The following is a 13,806-nucleotide window of genomic DNA, read 5'->3' as shown; positions in this document are numbered from 1 at the left end:
TTTTTTTCTTTTTTCTTTTATTTTCTTTTTAAAACAAAAACAAAACAAAAAAAATTTTCTTTTTAAATTTTTGCAGGCTCTCTTTACTGCTTGGACTCAGGTCTAATTCACACAAAGGGTTTGGAATATCGAGATAAATCACTTTTTAATTTAATACAGCCAAAAATTGTACCATACAAATTGCAAGTAGGTCCCCCTCTCTATCTACCAGCTCTGAGCAGAAAGCCAGGTGGACCACGTCTCAAAGAGTGCACTGACTTCCATGTCATGTTCATAAAACCAGTCTGAAATGATCTGAGCTTGTTGACATGGTCTGGTATCCTGCTGGAAGCAGCCATCAGAAGATGGGTACACTATGGTCATAAAGGGATGGACATTGTCAGCAACAATACTCAGTCTTTGGCATTTAAACAATGACCAGTTTCTACTAACACGGTAAAGTATGCAAAAAATATACCACACACTGTTACTCCACCAACAACAACCTCAACTACTGATACAAGGCAGGATGGATTCATGCTTTCATGTTGTTAAGTTGTGTTTCTTAATGTTTACAGGCCTCCCAAATACTGCACAGACTTTTTTAATGACCTCAGTGAACTGCTGTCTGTGATCTGTGTTGATTTCGACTGTGTAATTATTGTTGGGGATTTTAACATCCATGTGGACAACCCTCAGGACAAAGGGACTAAAGATCTGAGCAACACTCTGGGCAACTTTGGGCTGACTCAGCATGTAACAGAGGCCACACATAACAGAGAACACACTCTTGACCTACTGATCTCCAAGGGCCTGAGCATTTCAAAGGTTACTGTGTCTGATGTGGGCCTGTCTGATCATTACTGTGTTTTCTTTGAAAGTAAAATCTCAGCCCACACAAATATATCAACAGCAGTGATCACAAAACTGTGTATAACTGAAGACAGTAGTGAGATCTTTAACCAGGTCTTCCCATTAACACCTGGCCTGTCCAGAGGTTCAGTCAATGAGCTCGTCAATAGCTTCAATGCTAAAACGTTAAATGTAATGGATACAATTGCTCCCATTAAGGTGAAGGTTATCTCTGGAAGGAAAAAGTCTCCATGGAGAAACTAGCGAAAATGAAAAAAGAGAGTGTAGGAAAGCTGAGCGCGGATGGAGAAAAACAAACCTCCAGGTTCATTATGACATCTATAAAGAGAAACTTCACAATTATAATTTACAACTGAGAAGTGCAAGGAGGTCCAACTTCTCTGACATCATCACTAAAAACAGCCATAATGCTCGGGTCTTATTTTCTACAGTTGACAGGCTAACAAACCCTCCTGTGTCAGTGGCAGCTGAACTTCATTCAACCATGGCCTGCAATGACTTTGCCAAATTCTTCACAGAAAAATCCAAAAGATTAGACAAGCAATTGGTACATCAACAGCAGATCCAGGATATGTACTGTGTCCACCGAAAAACTGTTTAAACACCATAAAACAGTTTCACCCTATTAACAGCAAAGACCTGGAGGACATCATAGGTCAACTGAACTCCTCCTCTTGCTGTTTAGATGTCCTGCCAACAAGTTTTTTCAAAAAGGTCTCAAAGACTTTAGAGTCAGACCTGTTACAGATCGTCAACTTTTCTTTAATATCAGGTGTGTTTCCAGAATCACTAAAAATTGCTGTAATAAAGCCTATACTGAAAAAGGACAATCTTGACAAGACACAAATGAACAACTACAGGCCGATCTCAAATCTCCCATTTTTAAGTAAGATCATTGAAAAAGCAGTTTCTCAACAGCTCAGTTACTTCTTAAAACAGAATAACTGCTGTGATGCCTTCCAGTCAGGTTTTAGACAGAACCACAGCACTGAAACCGCTCTGACCAAAGTGTTTAATGACATATGTCTGAATACAGACAGTGGAAAAATGTCAGTCTTAGTTTTACTGGATCTCAGTGCAGCATTTGACACAGTTAACCACAACATATTACTCAAACGACTGGAGAACTGGGAAGGTCTTTCAGGAACTGTACTAAACTGGTTCAAAACATACTTAGAAAACAGGAAATACTTTGTATCAATAGGTAACTTCACATCTGAGCAGACAAGTATCACATGTGGAGTTCCCCAAGGTTCCATCTTGGGACCCTTTCTGTTTAACATTTACATGCTCCCACTGGCACAGATTATAAAGAACAACAAAATAAACTACCATAGCTATGCAGATGACACACAAATATATATCACAATGTCACCAGGAGACCGAGACCCTGTACAGGCTCTTGGTAAATGCATTGAGGAAATTAATGACTGGTTGTGCCACAATTTTCTCCAGCTAAACAAAAACAGTTTTTGGTTTAGTCTTTGGCGCCAAAGAAAAACGATTACAGGTCACCAGAGAACTTCAATCTATACATCTAAAAACCACAAACCAGGCGAGAAATGTGGGTGTAGTGATGGATGCAGACCTAAACTTAGAAAAACACATTAAGACAATAACAAAATCAGCTTACTATCACCTCAAGAATATTTCAAGGATAAAAGATCCGATGTCTCAACAGGACCTGGAAAAACTAGTCCATGCATTCATCTTTAGTAGGCTTGATTACTGTAACAGCATCTTTACAGGTCTACCTAAAAAATCAGTCAGACAACTACAGCTCATTCAGAACTCTGCTGCTCGAGTCCTCACTAAGACCAAAAAAGTGGACCACATCAGTCCAGCTCTGAGGTCTTTACACTGGCTGCCTGTGCGTCAGAGGATAGACTTTAAAGTTCTGATGCTGGTCTATAAAGCTCTGAATGGTTTAGGACCAAAATACATCAGTGACCTCCTGACCCAGTATGAACCATCCAGATCCCTCAGGTCATCTGGATCCGGTCTTTTATCAGTTCCCAGAGTCAGAACCAGACACGGAGAAGCTGCATTCAGCTTTTATGCTCCTTATATCTGAAACAAACTCCCAGAAAGCCTCAGATCAGCTGAAACACTCAGTTTATTTAAATCCAGTTTGAAGACTCACCTGTTCTCAGCTGCATTTGAATAAAGCACCAAATCCGCACTTAAGCTTAAATTTCAAAACTTACATTTTAACTATTGATTTTATCTACTGTTCTGATTTTATCTGTTTTGATTTTATATACTGTTTTGTTTGTTTGTTTGTTAATTAGTTAGTTAGTTTGTTTGCTTGTTTTAATCAATTTTAAATCATGCTTTTTATTTGTTTTTGTTTCTAATGTCTCTGTAAAGCACTTTGAATCACCTTGTTGTTGAATTGTGCTATACGAATAAACTTGCCTTGCCTTGTTTATGCCAAATGCTCACCAGACCAAATGTAACAGCAGAAACTGAGACTCATCAGATGAGGCAACGTTTTCCAATCTTCTTTTGTTGAGTTATGATGAGCCAGTGTGAACATTAACAAGACAGCTTTGTCAGGAGAGAACTGCTGCTTACTGGGTAATTTCATTATCAAAGCCTTCTTTGTAAACGCTAGAGATGGTTGCGCCAGTGGATCAGCATTTTTTGAGACACTCAGAAACACTCACAGCTGTCTGGCAAAAACAACTGTGTCAAGATTAAAGTCACTTAAATCACCTTTCTTTCCCATTCTGATGCTTTGTTTTAACTTCAGCAGATTATCTGTACCTTGTTTACATGCCTAAATGCACCGATCTGCTGCCATGTGATTGGCTGATTAGATATTTGTATTAACAAGTAGTTGAACAGGTGTACCTAATACAGTGACCAGTGAGTGTATATGCTAACGTATCATAATAACATTTGAAACTGGTTTAAAATGATTTTCACAAAGGCCGGCCTACAACTTTTCATTTAAGCCTCGGAGGTGCTAGTTTTGAAACATGACCTTTTCATTATGCTAAACTTACCTGTGGCTTTGTGGGCTAAAGGGATAAACTACTGTATAAATAAAAATGTTTGCTTTTAAAGCTTTTTTGCACACCCACATATAAGATGGAAAGTCGGTAGAAAGAAAAAAGTGAGATCAGGAACGACAACGTCTCGCTGTCTTCTACCAGGACATGTTTATTTACAGCGGCCAATGATAGGAGTCACAAGTGTTCCACAGGTACGTACAGAGAGACATCAATAGTTCCCACCTCCTGCACAAAGCACACTCAGCGGGGACAGTCCAAGGGACACGGGGAGCATGGGGACAAAGAGGACACATACTGTACACTGAGCTCAAACACACCTGTTTTTTTAACCCCCCTTTTACAGAAAAAAGGGCTGATGGATGATGGAGGAGACAGAGAGGAAAGGAGGACGAGAGAGGGGAGGAGAGGAGGGACCAGAGGAGAAGAAGGACAGGGGTGGGGGGGTGGGGGGTTAGACTTATATTCAAATACAAAAGAACATGTACAAATCGTATAGCCCCCAGGCACTGTGCTCCCATATTTACAGTGATCGTAACAGGCAGCGGAACCACTCCATGGCAGGACCATCCTTTAGAGATATGCAGGTACAAGGGCTCGCTGTGAAAAAACAAAGCCAGCACTACGTAAGTCTGAGATAAAAACCAGTGGAGTCTGAGAGGCAGGGAACAGTGGTGGAGAGGGGGGCAGGTGGGGAGGACAGGAGGGGGGCTGGCAGACACATGGAAGGAGTGCTGCAGCCTAGGGAATTAATCACTGTCGAGAGCTACATAATCAGGTTTTAACTATCAGAGCACACCCCGGAACTCGGCGTGAGAGCTCTCGCCAACTCGCACCACGGTTTAAAAAAATGTTTTAAAAAGGAAACACTCCATGCACTTAGAGCACTCTGACATTCACACTTGGCATGTGGTCATCATCACCTTCGCATCATCACCTTCGCTTGCCACATGGTGCACCATGGAGATGGAAAGTGTACTCGCACTTTATTATAAATAGGTAACAACATTAAAAAATAAATATAATAAATGCCAGAATAGCACTTAACTCTTTAATGTAGTGTAAGGTTTGGAATCTGGAGACTCTTATTGTGGAAAATTGAAAAAAAACAAAAAAACAGTAAAAATGGGAACACATCCTCGCAAACATACAAATGGATTAACTTACAGTACGTGCAGATACATTCAGCGGACATACATGCAACCTGATTCATGTAGACGAGTGTAGTTACCCATGGATGTATGCACACATACATGCGCACACACACAGTCATGTAATGATTCATGTGATGCCATCAGACCACTCAACAGCCTCGACCTGACATCTAGTTGTACTAGGTAGTTGCACACGTCCGTTCCTGTCCAGTGTCGGTGATTAGAACCCACAACCCTATGACTACGTGTCCCAGAAACCACAGCATCACAATACAATTCAATCTTATGACACATTCTGTGGCACAAAGCAGCTAAGCTGTGATCAAAAGTTCATTTGTTGGTCTACACTGCTACAGCGACTTTGGGCCACAAAAGGAAGGGGGGGGGGTTTAAAAAAAAAGAAAAAAAAAAGAGAAGGCACACTAATGCCGTAATTACTGCCTCCATTGAAATGCTGTGAAATAGCCTCAGGACATGGGTTTTTCTTAAGGGAAAGCAAATGACTAGGAAAAAACAATATTACACCATCACTGAACTTTGGACCAAAACACAAGAGAAGGAAAAAAAAAGAAGAAGAAAAGGAAAAAAAAAAACAGCCAACAGCTTTTCATCCAAGGAGTGTTCACAAAAAAAAGAAAAGAAAAAGCCAAGCCTTTTGCATTTGGAAAAAAGGACACATCCTTTAGGGTATATTTACATAAAAGCTTTGTAAAATACTCTTTTTTTTTCATCTATGTACAACACGTGACAACATCAGAGAGAATAGTGACCAGACCAAAGAAAGAAAAACGGCATCAGAGGCCAATCTGAGGCAAGAATAATCAAAGAAACCAAAGTTTATCATTTAAAACAGACATGACGTAAATGTTGATTTATTTCTCTCGAGCATACCTTTTCTCTTTTGTTCCCATGCCTTGAGTGGTACCTTGCTGCTACTTCTGCTTTTACAGATAGCAAAGATTACTGGTCAGGGCACTCACGGGGACGCCTTTCAACACATTAACATAATTTTTTCATTACTCATTGTATACCAAAGTGTAAATTGACTTGCAGTGCGGCTAACCTCTGGCAACAATATACGACACATTACGGTGTATGCAGCTGATGAATAAAACATTCTTATGCGCACATTGTTAGAGAGTGAGACGCCTGAAGAGCGCCAACAATATTCGGCGTCAATTTAAAAGGCTTTGCTAACAGTGACATCAATGCACATGTGTGGTTTTTGTACTGTATACTTCATAGACTGCAACACACTCTTCCTTCTTGTGATTTTTGGATACTGTTGAGTACTTATAAAGAGTCGCAAAAGCCCTTCTGAAATCAAACCAAACCAAATATTAGGCCTAAAGTCTTCTGGAAAAAATTAATATTGTTTCAGGTAGAAATGCTAGCGAAGCCTGCTAGCTTAAAGTACAATAACTGAGAATTTGTCTTTGTAAGCTAGGCACCTAGCTTGGCTATCACAGGCATAAAAAGGATGTTGTAGAGTAACACTCAGGCATGGAAACAGGCTTAAATCACTGTGACATCCTGCAGTGAAGGTCAGCCCATGCATTGCTCTTACAAAGACAAAAAAAAGCATTAGCATTGAGATATTTGGGGCACACCAGCGTACCAGCTTATGCCTCCGCTGGTGATTGTCTTTTTTGAGAGACATCAAAGAGGAGAGTGCTAGAAACACCTTTCAACTGCATGAAAATCCCATGTGGGGTGTAAAACAGAGAAATAAACAAACAAAAAAAAAAACCCAGAATCTGAGAAATAATACTTAAGGCAGAAAATAATATACAATCATTGATCAACAAGAGCTTTCCACTGATGCCATGTTTGTAAGAACATGATACATTAATCACTCAGGGTGTCTAAAAGGTTGACACTTTCTTCCTTTCTATTTTCTCTCTATTATTTTTTGTATTTACACATGCCTTTCTCTGGGGCATTGCTATAAACAGATATGGTATTTTACTCCACTATTTTCCAGTGTTGTAGTTTCTCTGGGTTTTGGTCTTGTGATCCGAATGTTCTTTTGGCGGCGGGAGGACCGACCCTTTTACGCTTTGCTGTCGTCGGGCTTTGTGTGGATGCTGTTGTCACTGTGCACTTTGATTTCAATCGTATCCGGCTTGAGAACCTCTCTTCCATTTTCTTCCTTCAGCGGTAGCTTCCTGCAGAGACACAGAAATGCACAACGTGGAAGTGAAATACGCAGTTTGTGCATTTCAAAGCTTGGTCATTACAAGAACTTAAAGCATACATACCATTATTGTGAACAGGCGCACAATAAATTGTACATAAAGCAGAGCTGAATTACTGCTGTAAGAGAGTTTAGGCTTAATGGTATTCTTCAAAAAATGTGTGCCTAACAGCATTGAACTCCACCTTATAGACCTTTCGGTGTGTGAATGAATTGCCTCCTTTGGGATTAATAAAGCTAAATTTAATTGAAGAGAAAAGGCAGCAGGAATATTAAATATAACAGCCTCCACGGGGCTTCACAAGGGGTTAGAGAAAGCCAAATTATTCCTATTTTGCCTGTGTTTGGTCTGGATGGTTGGAGAGCTGATCAATTTGTCAGCTTGTGTTTGTTTTCAGTGCTCTAGATGTCTGATGAGGATGGAGATGAGACATGAATAATTATAAGCAACGTGACTTAGCAGGCTTTTTACAGGACTTTCTCCATCTGTTCACCAAGGATGAATGGCATCCACTTCCGTTTTTAAAGAAATCAGTGCACACATATGGTACATAGACGCTAAAGTATTTGTTGGTTTCAGCAATCTGTGATAGTTCATCTATTCCCAACTAAGCCATACTATGTATGTTCAGGAATAGCAATGTAGATCGATCGATTTGCTTTGGTCCTGAAAGAATACTTTAAAAGAATGGCACTGATTGAAATTAATTTTATTCAGCATAATCATTCTGTTATCCTTATTTAGAACCCAAATTTTCTTTTACGTTATTATTAAAAATCCTTATTATCTTACGCTGTTTCTAACAAGTCAATTTCTTTAGGTTTCCCCTCCCTAATGGCATACTTTTTCTGACTGACATTCCTCCCAAAAAACACCACATGTAAGCCTCAACCCCATATTGCACATACAGCAGGAAATGTGGCTTTGGCTAGGCCTAAGATGAACCCTATAACACCAGAGTTACACAGGTCTACAGCCAGATCAGTGACCATCTGACAAATAGTCCCAAGTAAATAATATGTATTACCCAAACGGTTGCAAGTAACCGCAGGAGGTTGCTGGCTGATGCGCCTTGGACAAAACTGGTTGCAAAGAGTTTGCTGCACCAAAAACTTCAGTGCAATTTCTTTGGCCCCAAGTAGATTGCCACTGTCATTCGCACTTTGCATTTTAATCTCAAAGCTGTTATCAAACTTGAAAAGGTGTGACACAAACTGGAAGTGGGGAACGTTCTCCAGTAAAGCAGAAAATGTGCCGTATTGCCACATCCAACATATTTCAGAAGGGGCAACTTTTACTGTGAAAGCAAAAGCTCTCTGGTTTCACTTTCACATTCTTGCTACCACTTGCTAGTGTTTGCAACCAAGTTGTCATCTTCCTTGCAACCTGTTGGTGAACAAAATCATTGCTCATGACTCGGTAAATCCAGAAACCATTTGCCAAACGGAATACATACTCTTCTATAGCAACCTGGTGGATGCCAGCTTCTCAGTGACTAGTCTTTAGGCCGGCGTAAATGGATATGTGGCAATCACATTCACATATGTCAGCAACCACTTGCAACTAATGATGGAATACAACTTGTCATCTCCCTGCGTCTGAAACATTTGCTTTAAAGATAGGGACAAAGTCTGAGACCACTTAGTCTGCCATCTTTACATCGACACTGGTGCATTAAGACAGGGATAAACCAACAATAAGATTGAGTCAGTCAGTTTTCCACTACACAAAGGTGTTATACTCGCTTATGCAAGACTGAAGGAGACAAAGTTCATAATTTTTTTTTATTATAAATTTATAAACAAAGATACAGCGAGTTCATTTCATTAATAACCACCATTCTACCAAGACCACTGCAAATCTGCAGCTTAAAAATGAGTCGCCAGAGCTTGAAGGTGCTGCACACTCAACCTTAAAGTTGGGGAAACTGGCATTCAGCTGAGACTGAAGAAGTCACTTGGATGAGCGAGGAAACATTTCTCCCACTGAAAACCCTACGTCCAGATGAACAGGATCAACTTTTTTGGACTGCAATAACTTCAGAGCTCGCACATCTTCAATATGGTGCAAGTCTGACTCATTTTGAGACGGATAGAAAAGGAAATAGGCACGGGCTATTTGACTTACTCACAGCCCTGTTTCAGGCACGCTTGTTCATCTAATCTTCCACGAGTTTTGTTTTGAGTAATGCAGCAGAAGGACATCACAGCTTTATCTTTATGCTAATATGCATCAGTATGATGAAAATCCAACCAGCTTGTGCTTCAAGCAATGTGATATATGAGAGCTTTCATCTGCATTTGGCTGATCTGGCTTTATCCAAGTGCGGTTAATACAGGCAGTGGGTCAGAATAAAGTAATGCTGCAACATAATGAGACCTAAAAAGTAGCATTTTCTAATATCTTTTGTTGTAATGACCCACATTTCTATTCTAATTTGACTTGCACAAATTCAAACATGCAAAATGACCCATAACTAGGGAGTAGCTATTAGAAAAAAGCTATATTATTCCCCCTTCTGCGCCATTACAGGTGGCTTCTTGCCATTATGTGCACTCTGTCAATCGAATTAGTATCCTTTGATGTGTTCATATGCCAGGAGGACAGACATTTCAAAGAAATATCTATCAGCAGTGTCAAATCTCCTCATCTTAGCCTCTAAAACACTAAAGCCTAACCAAAAACCACTTATTGACAAACCAACAGGGACACATTCACCGAAAAAATACGAACCACGGGGGGGCTACCCATGTAAAATCAAACAGGCGTCTGTCTTTTGTCATTTCATTTTGGGGAATAAAAACCCTGCTCTGAAATTTCAGCAAGGGATGTCTAAATGCAATTTTACTCTCAGCGGTAGCTTGCGCCTACACCAAACAACCAAAAAAAAAAAAAAAAAAGAGAGAGAGAACAAAATAAAGTAAATAAACAAAAATAAAAGAAAGAATGAGAAAACAGATGACAATTACAGAAAATGCAAAGCGAACGTGGCACTGAGTTGCATCTCTTCCTGCTACACAGCCCTTTCTTTTACCCTGCGCCTCTTGGAAGTAAGACAAGTTTAATAAGGAGATCAATAAGGAACTTTGGCTTTTACATTGATTCACATTGTCAGAGTCCTCTTGCTCCTAATATGCGCTTCATTCAATGCGTATTTCTCCAGTTCTATCAAGACATTGAGGGAAAAAAGAAGGGGGGGGGGGGGGGGGGGGGTTAAGTCACAAACAAAGAAAGGTATTATAGACCTGTACCAGGCCAGTATTAATAACACTTGACCTTAAAGATTCTCATTTTCCGGAGTTCATGAAGCGGTTCCACTTTTTATTTTGCCGCTGCTAGTCTGTCATGACTCAGAGACATAAACAATCTGTCAAATGAAGGTTCTAAATGAAAAGCTCTATATTGTCTTTTGAGTATAAAAAAAATCATTTGAATTTTTTAGAGCTTTTTAAAAATCTTTTTTATTAGTGTTAATGGTAGATATATCCACATGATAAACATTTCCCGGATGACTCATACATTAATTCTTGGAGCAGAACTTCTCCTTTGAAAGAATACTTAATTCGAGGCTGACACGACTCTCTAAATAAACACGAACCTGCAGCTAGCAGGGGTTGACCGAAACAGCTTGTTGTTTTACTAATGCAGTTCTTATACAGCTATTGACATTTAATAAAACATTGCATATGAATCAGTCATCCCTGCTGTCATTGAAATGTATTCATTTAACTAAATAATTCTATTTTTTGCATTGTTTCTTTCTTCAAAGGTCTGAGATATCTCATCTAGTGCATCAGTGGACACTTTTATTATTCCCATTACTGGATGTTTTCACTGTGTAAACGCTGAATTTCCTCGACTAAATTGTCAATTTTAAAAGGCACTCTACATCAACACAAAATCACCCTCAAATTGCCATGCTGGACGTTTTACCAAGCTCCGGGAGAGTTCTTCAGTGAGCGAGATCATGAACGTAAAACAGTAACCCTGCATGATACTGTACCTAATAAGCCCAAATATTGCAACTGGCCAGAGGGGGGTTCCCCCTTTGGTTGATTGGTGGATGTAAAAGTTCCTGCACAGTGAAGCCAATTTCATGTCTCATTAGCTCCATGCAAACCTAGATTTGACTTATACTCAGATGGGGAGGTTTCCTCAAGTTCTGCGAAGGCTCTTGCTGTGCGACGTTTCCTGTTTCTTCAGTGAGGAGGCAAAATCAAAACAATCCCGAATCCATTTACTGAAGCAAAGTATCAGTACAGTTTGGAAGAAAAAGAAAAAAAAAAGAAGAAATTATATCAAAAAAATATTGGAGAGGCAACTGTAACTGTTAAAGCGTCTGCAGTTGGCATACGGCATGCTCTTTGCCTTCTCTGCAATTTGATAAACTCCTTAACATAGTTGTACCGTTTTAGTTATTCAAATGGTCAAAAAAAGTGCAATGAAAAACATAAAACTACTAGAACTTCTAGAACTACTTGAGGTTGGCGTTAATAATTATTGATGGGGCTCTGTGTGATGAGAAAGCAATATTTCGCATGCTATATGTTGATTCAAATTATAAAAAATTGCAGTCATACATCTGCCGTAGCCCCAACTGGTTGCAGCAGATGGCTGACTCTCCCTGACCCTGGTTCTTCTGGAGGTTTCTTCCTTCTAAAAGGGAGTTTTTCCTTCCCACTGTTGCCAAGTGTTTGCTCATAAGGGCTTCTTTAATTTTTATTTATTTATTTATTTTTTTTGGGGGGGGGGGCTGTCTTTTGGCTGCTGCCTTCAAGAGTCACCACAGCAGATCATCTGTCTCCATCTCACTCTATCCTCAGCATCCTTCTCTTTCACACCAATCCTCTGCATGTCCTCCTTCCCTATATCCATGAAACTTCTCTGAGATCTTCCTCTTTTCCTCCTGGCTGGGAGCTTCATCTTCCCTCCTCTGCACATGTCCAAACCATCTCAGCCTTTGTCTCCAAACTGCTTAATCTGAGCTGTCCCTCTGACTCCGTTCTAATCTTGTCCATGCTGGTCACTCCCAATGAAAATGTTCAGCTCTGCTACCTACAGCGCAGCCTCCTGCCTACATTTCCAAACCATACAGCTTCAAAGTCTCTACCATCTTGTAAACCTACCCTTTTCCTTGGTTGGGTTACATTTTCCTCTATCACAACAGCACTATGACACAAATCTGTTTGGCACAAGGATCTCGAGATATCTTTGCTTGTGCAGTATTTAACATTGTGGCCACAGTTAAAAGCAAAAATTGTGTGGATAGTTTTTCTCCAAATGCTAAAAAAAAATAGAGCCATTTGGAGTCATTTTTCATCACTGTGAACATACTATCTCATGTGCATATACTGCTTGTTTGTCCAAAAATATGCACACACCATCAGAAGTTCAATTCAAAACATTGTTTGGCACACAAGGCAAACAGCAATGCTACTGGGTCTTGACAAACCTCTGATTATGCTGCGAGAGCCAGCAGCTGTGTGAAGCTCACGGTGCGCTGGCGTGATATCAGAGTGCGTATGCAGATACGTATTTGTAATCTGTAAGCTTCTAAGTGACACCAAAGCGCAGCAGGGGCGACTTGTTCTTTCCTCTGCAGACATTAATTAAGCACATTGCCATCTATGGCAGGCCATGAAGGCAGGCTACAATCTTTGCTTTTTCACTGTGATAAATTAGGTGGCTTGCAGTCTTAGCTGCGGTATGTGCCTGGAGAGTTTGTTTACACCCTTATCAAAATCTATACACGTATATATATTTTTTTCCAGCAAACATTTTTTTTTTGTTTTAGAGTTGGCATCCGGGATCTTACTGTGAATTTAGAAGTGGAAGTCTTTGTCAAAGGCACTTTGACGGAGCTGCTGATGGACAATTTGGCTGTTTACATGTGGATCAGACGCCTTGTTCCCTGACCTGATGTAGAAATGAGCTTGTTTACACGACTGTGGAGTAAGAATGTAGGGAAACGAAGACCAGACAGATATATGTCCTTTTTCTCATTTTTACACGGTCAGGTATGCTCCAGCCAAAGCCTTTTAGCTTCTCGAGACAAGCAGATTTCTGTTTGCTCTGGAGTTAAGAGTACTGTGAGCTCACACTTAATTAAATGTCATCCACCTCAGTCTGCTGCTCCAGAATTTGAAATTTATGTGCTCTCTACATGTCAATAGCACAGACTGTCTTGTCTTTCAAAAAAAATTGGAGAATCAAGAGGCTCCGAATCCCTGTAATGATGTTTAATTTGATTGAAACAGGAAAACAAAGGGAGAAAAATGAATGTGCTTGCGCTGAACAATACATTATGGAAAAACATGGTGAAGAGCTAATTAGACTAGGACTCCTGGTATATTCTTGAATGACAGCAAATGTAGTAACAATAATTCTTCTTTGATTAATTCACTTTACCTTTAACTTCACTTTCTCTAATGCAGTATCCTTCAGCTAAACAAAGTTAAATTTACATATGCAAAATATAGTTATACTTTCATTTGTTCCTCTTGTTTTGCTATATTAGATATTATTAATGACTTAAGGTGTCACCAAAGTCATAGCTTTAGAACTCAGAAGCTATTTCTGGTGATT

At 39.8% G+C, this 13,806-nt stretch overlaps 1 protein-coding gene across 2 annotated transcripts in view; it reads right to left on the bottom strand.

Annotated features, from left to right (window-relative positions):
• Positions 1-4,004: 4,004 nt before the first annotated feature.
• Positions 4,005-13,806, bottom strand: part of ncam2a (neural cell adhesion molecule 2a) — a 468,276-nt gene continuing 458,474 nt past the window's right edge. For both annotated transcript variants that reach the window (XM_085449776.1, XM_085449777.1), the window contains exon 17: positions 4,005-7,191. In XM_085449776.1, coding sequence (XP_085305902.1) covers positions 7,077-7,191 — 115 coding nt within the window. In that variant the 3' untranslated portion in view covers positions 4,005-7,076. The remainder of the gene's footprint in view (positions 7,192-13,806) is intronic.

This window comes from Copadichromis virginalis, linkage group LG23 (assembly GCF_057382275.1).
Source record: "Copadichromis virginalis isolate Kocher_CV1m ecotype Utaka linkage group LG23, C_Virginalis_male_GT1.1, whole genome shotgun sequence".
Taxonomy (NCBI): Eukaryota; Metazoa; Chordata; class Actinopteri; order Cichliformes; family Cichlidae; genus Copadichromis; species Copadichromis virginalis.
This window is presented reverse-complemented; position numbering and strand designations above follow the sequence as displayed.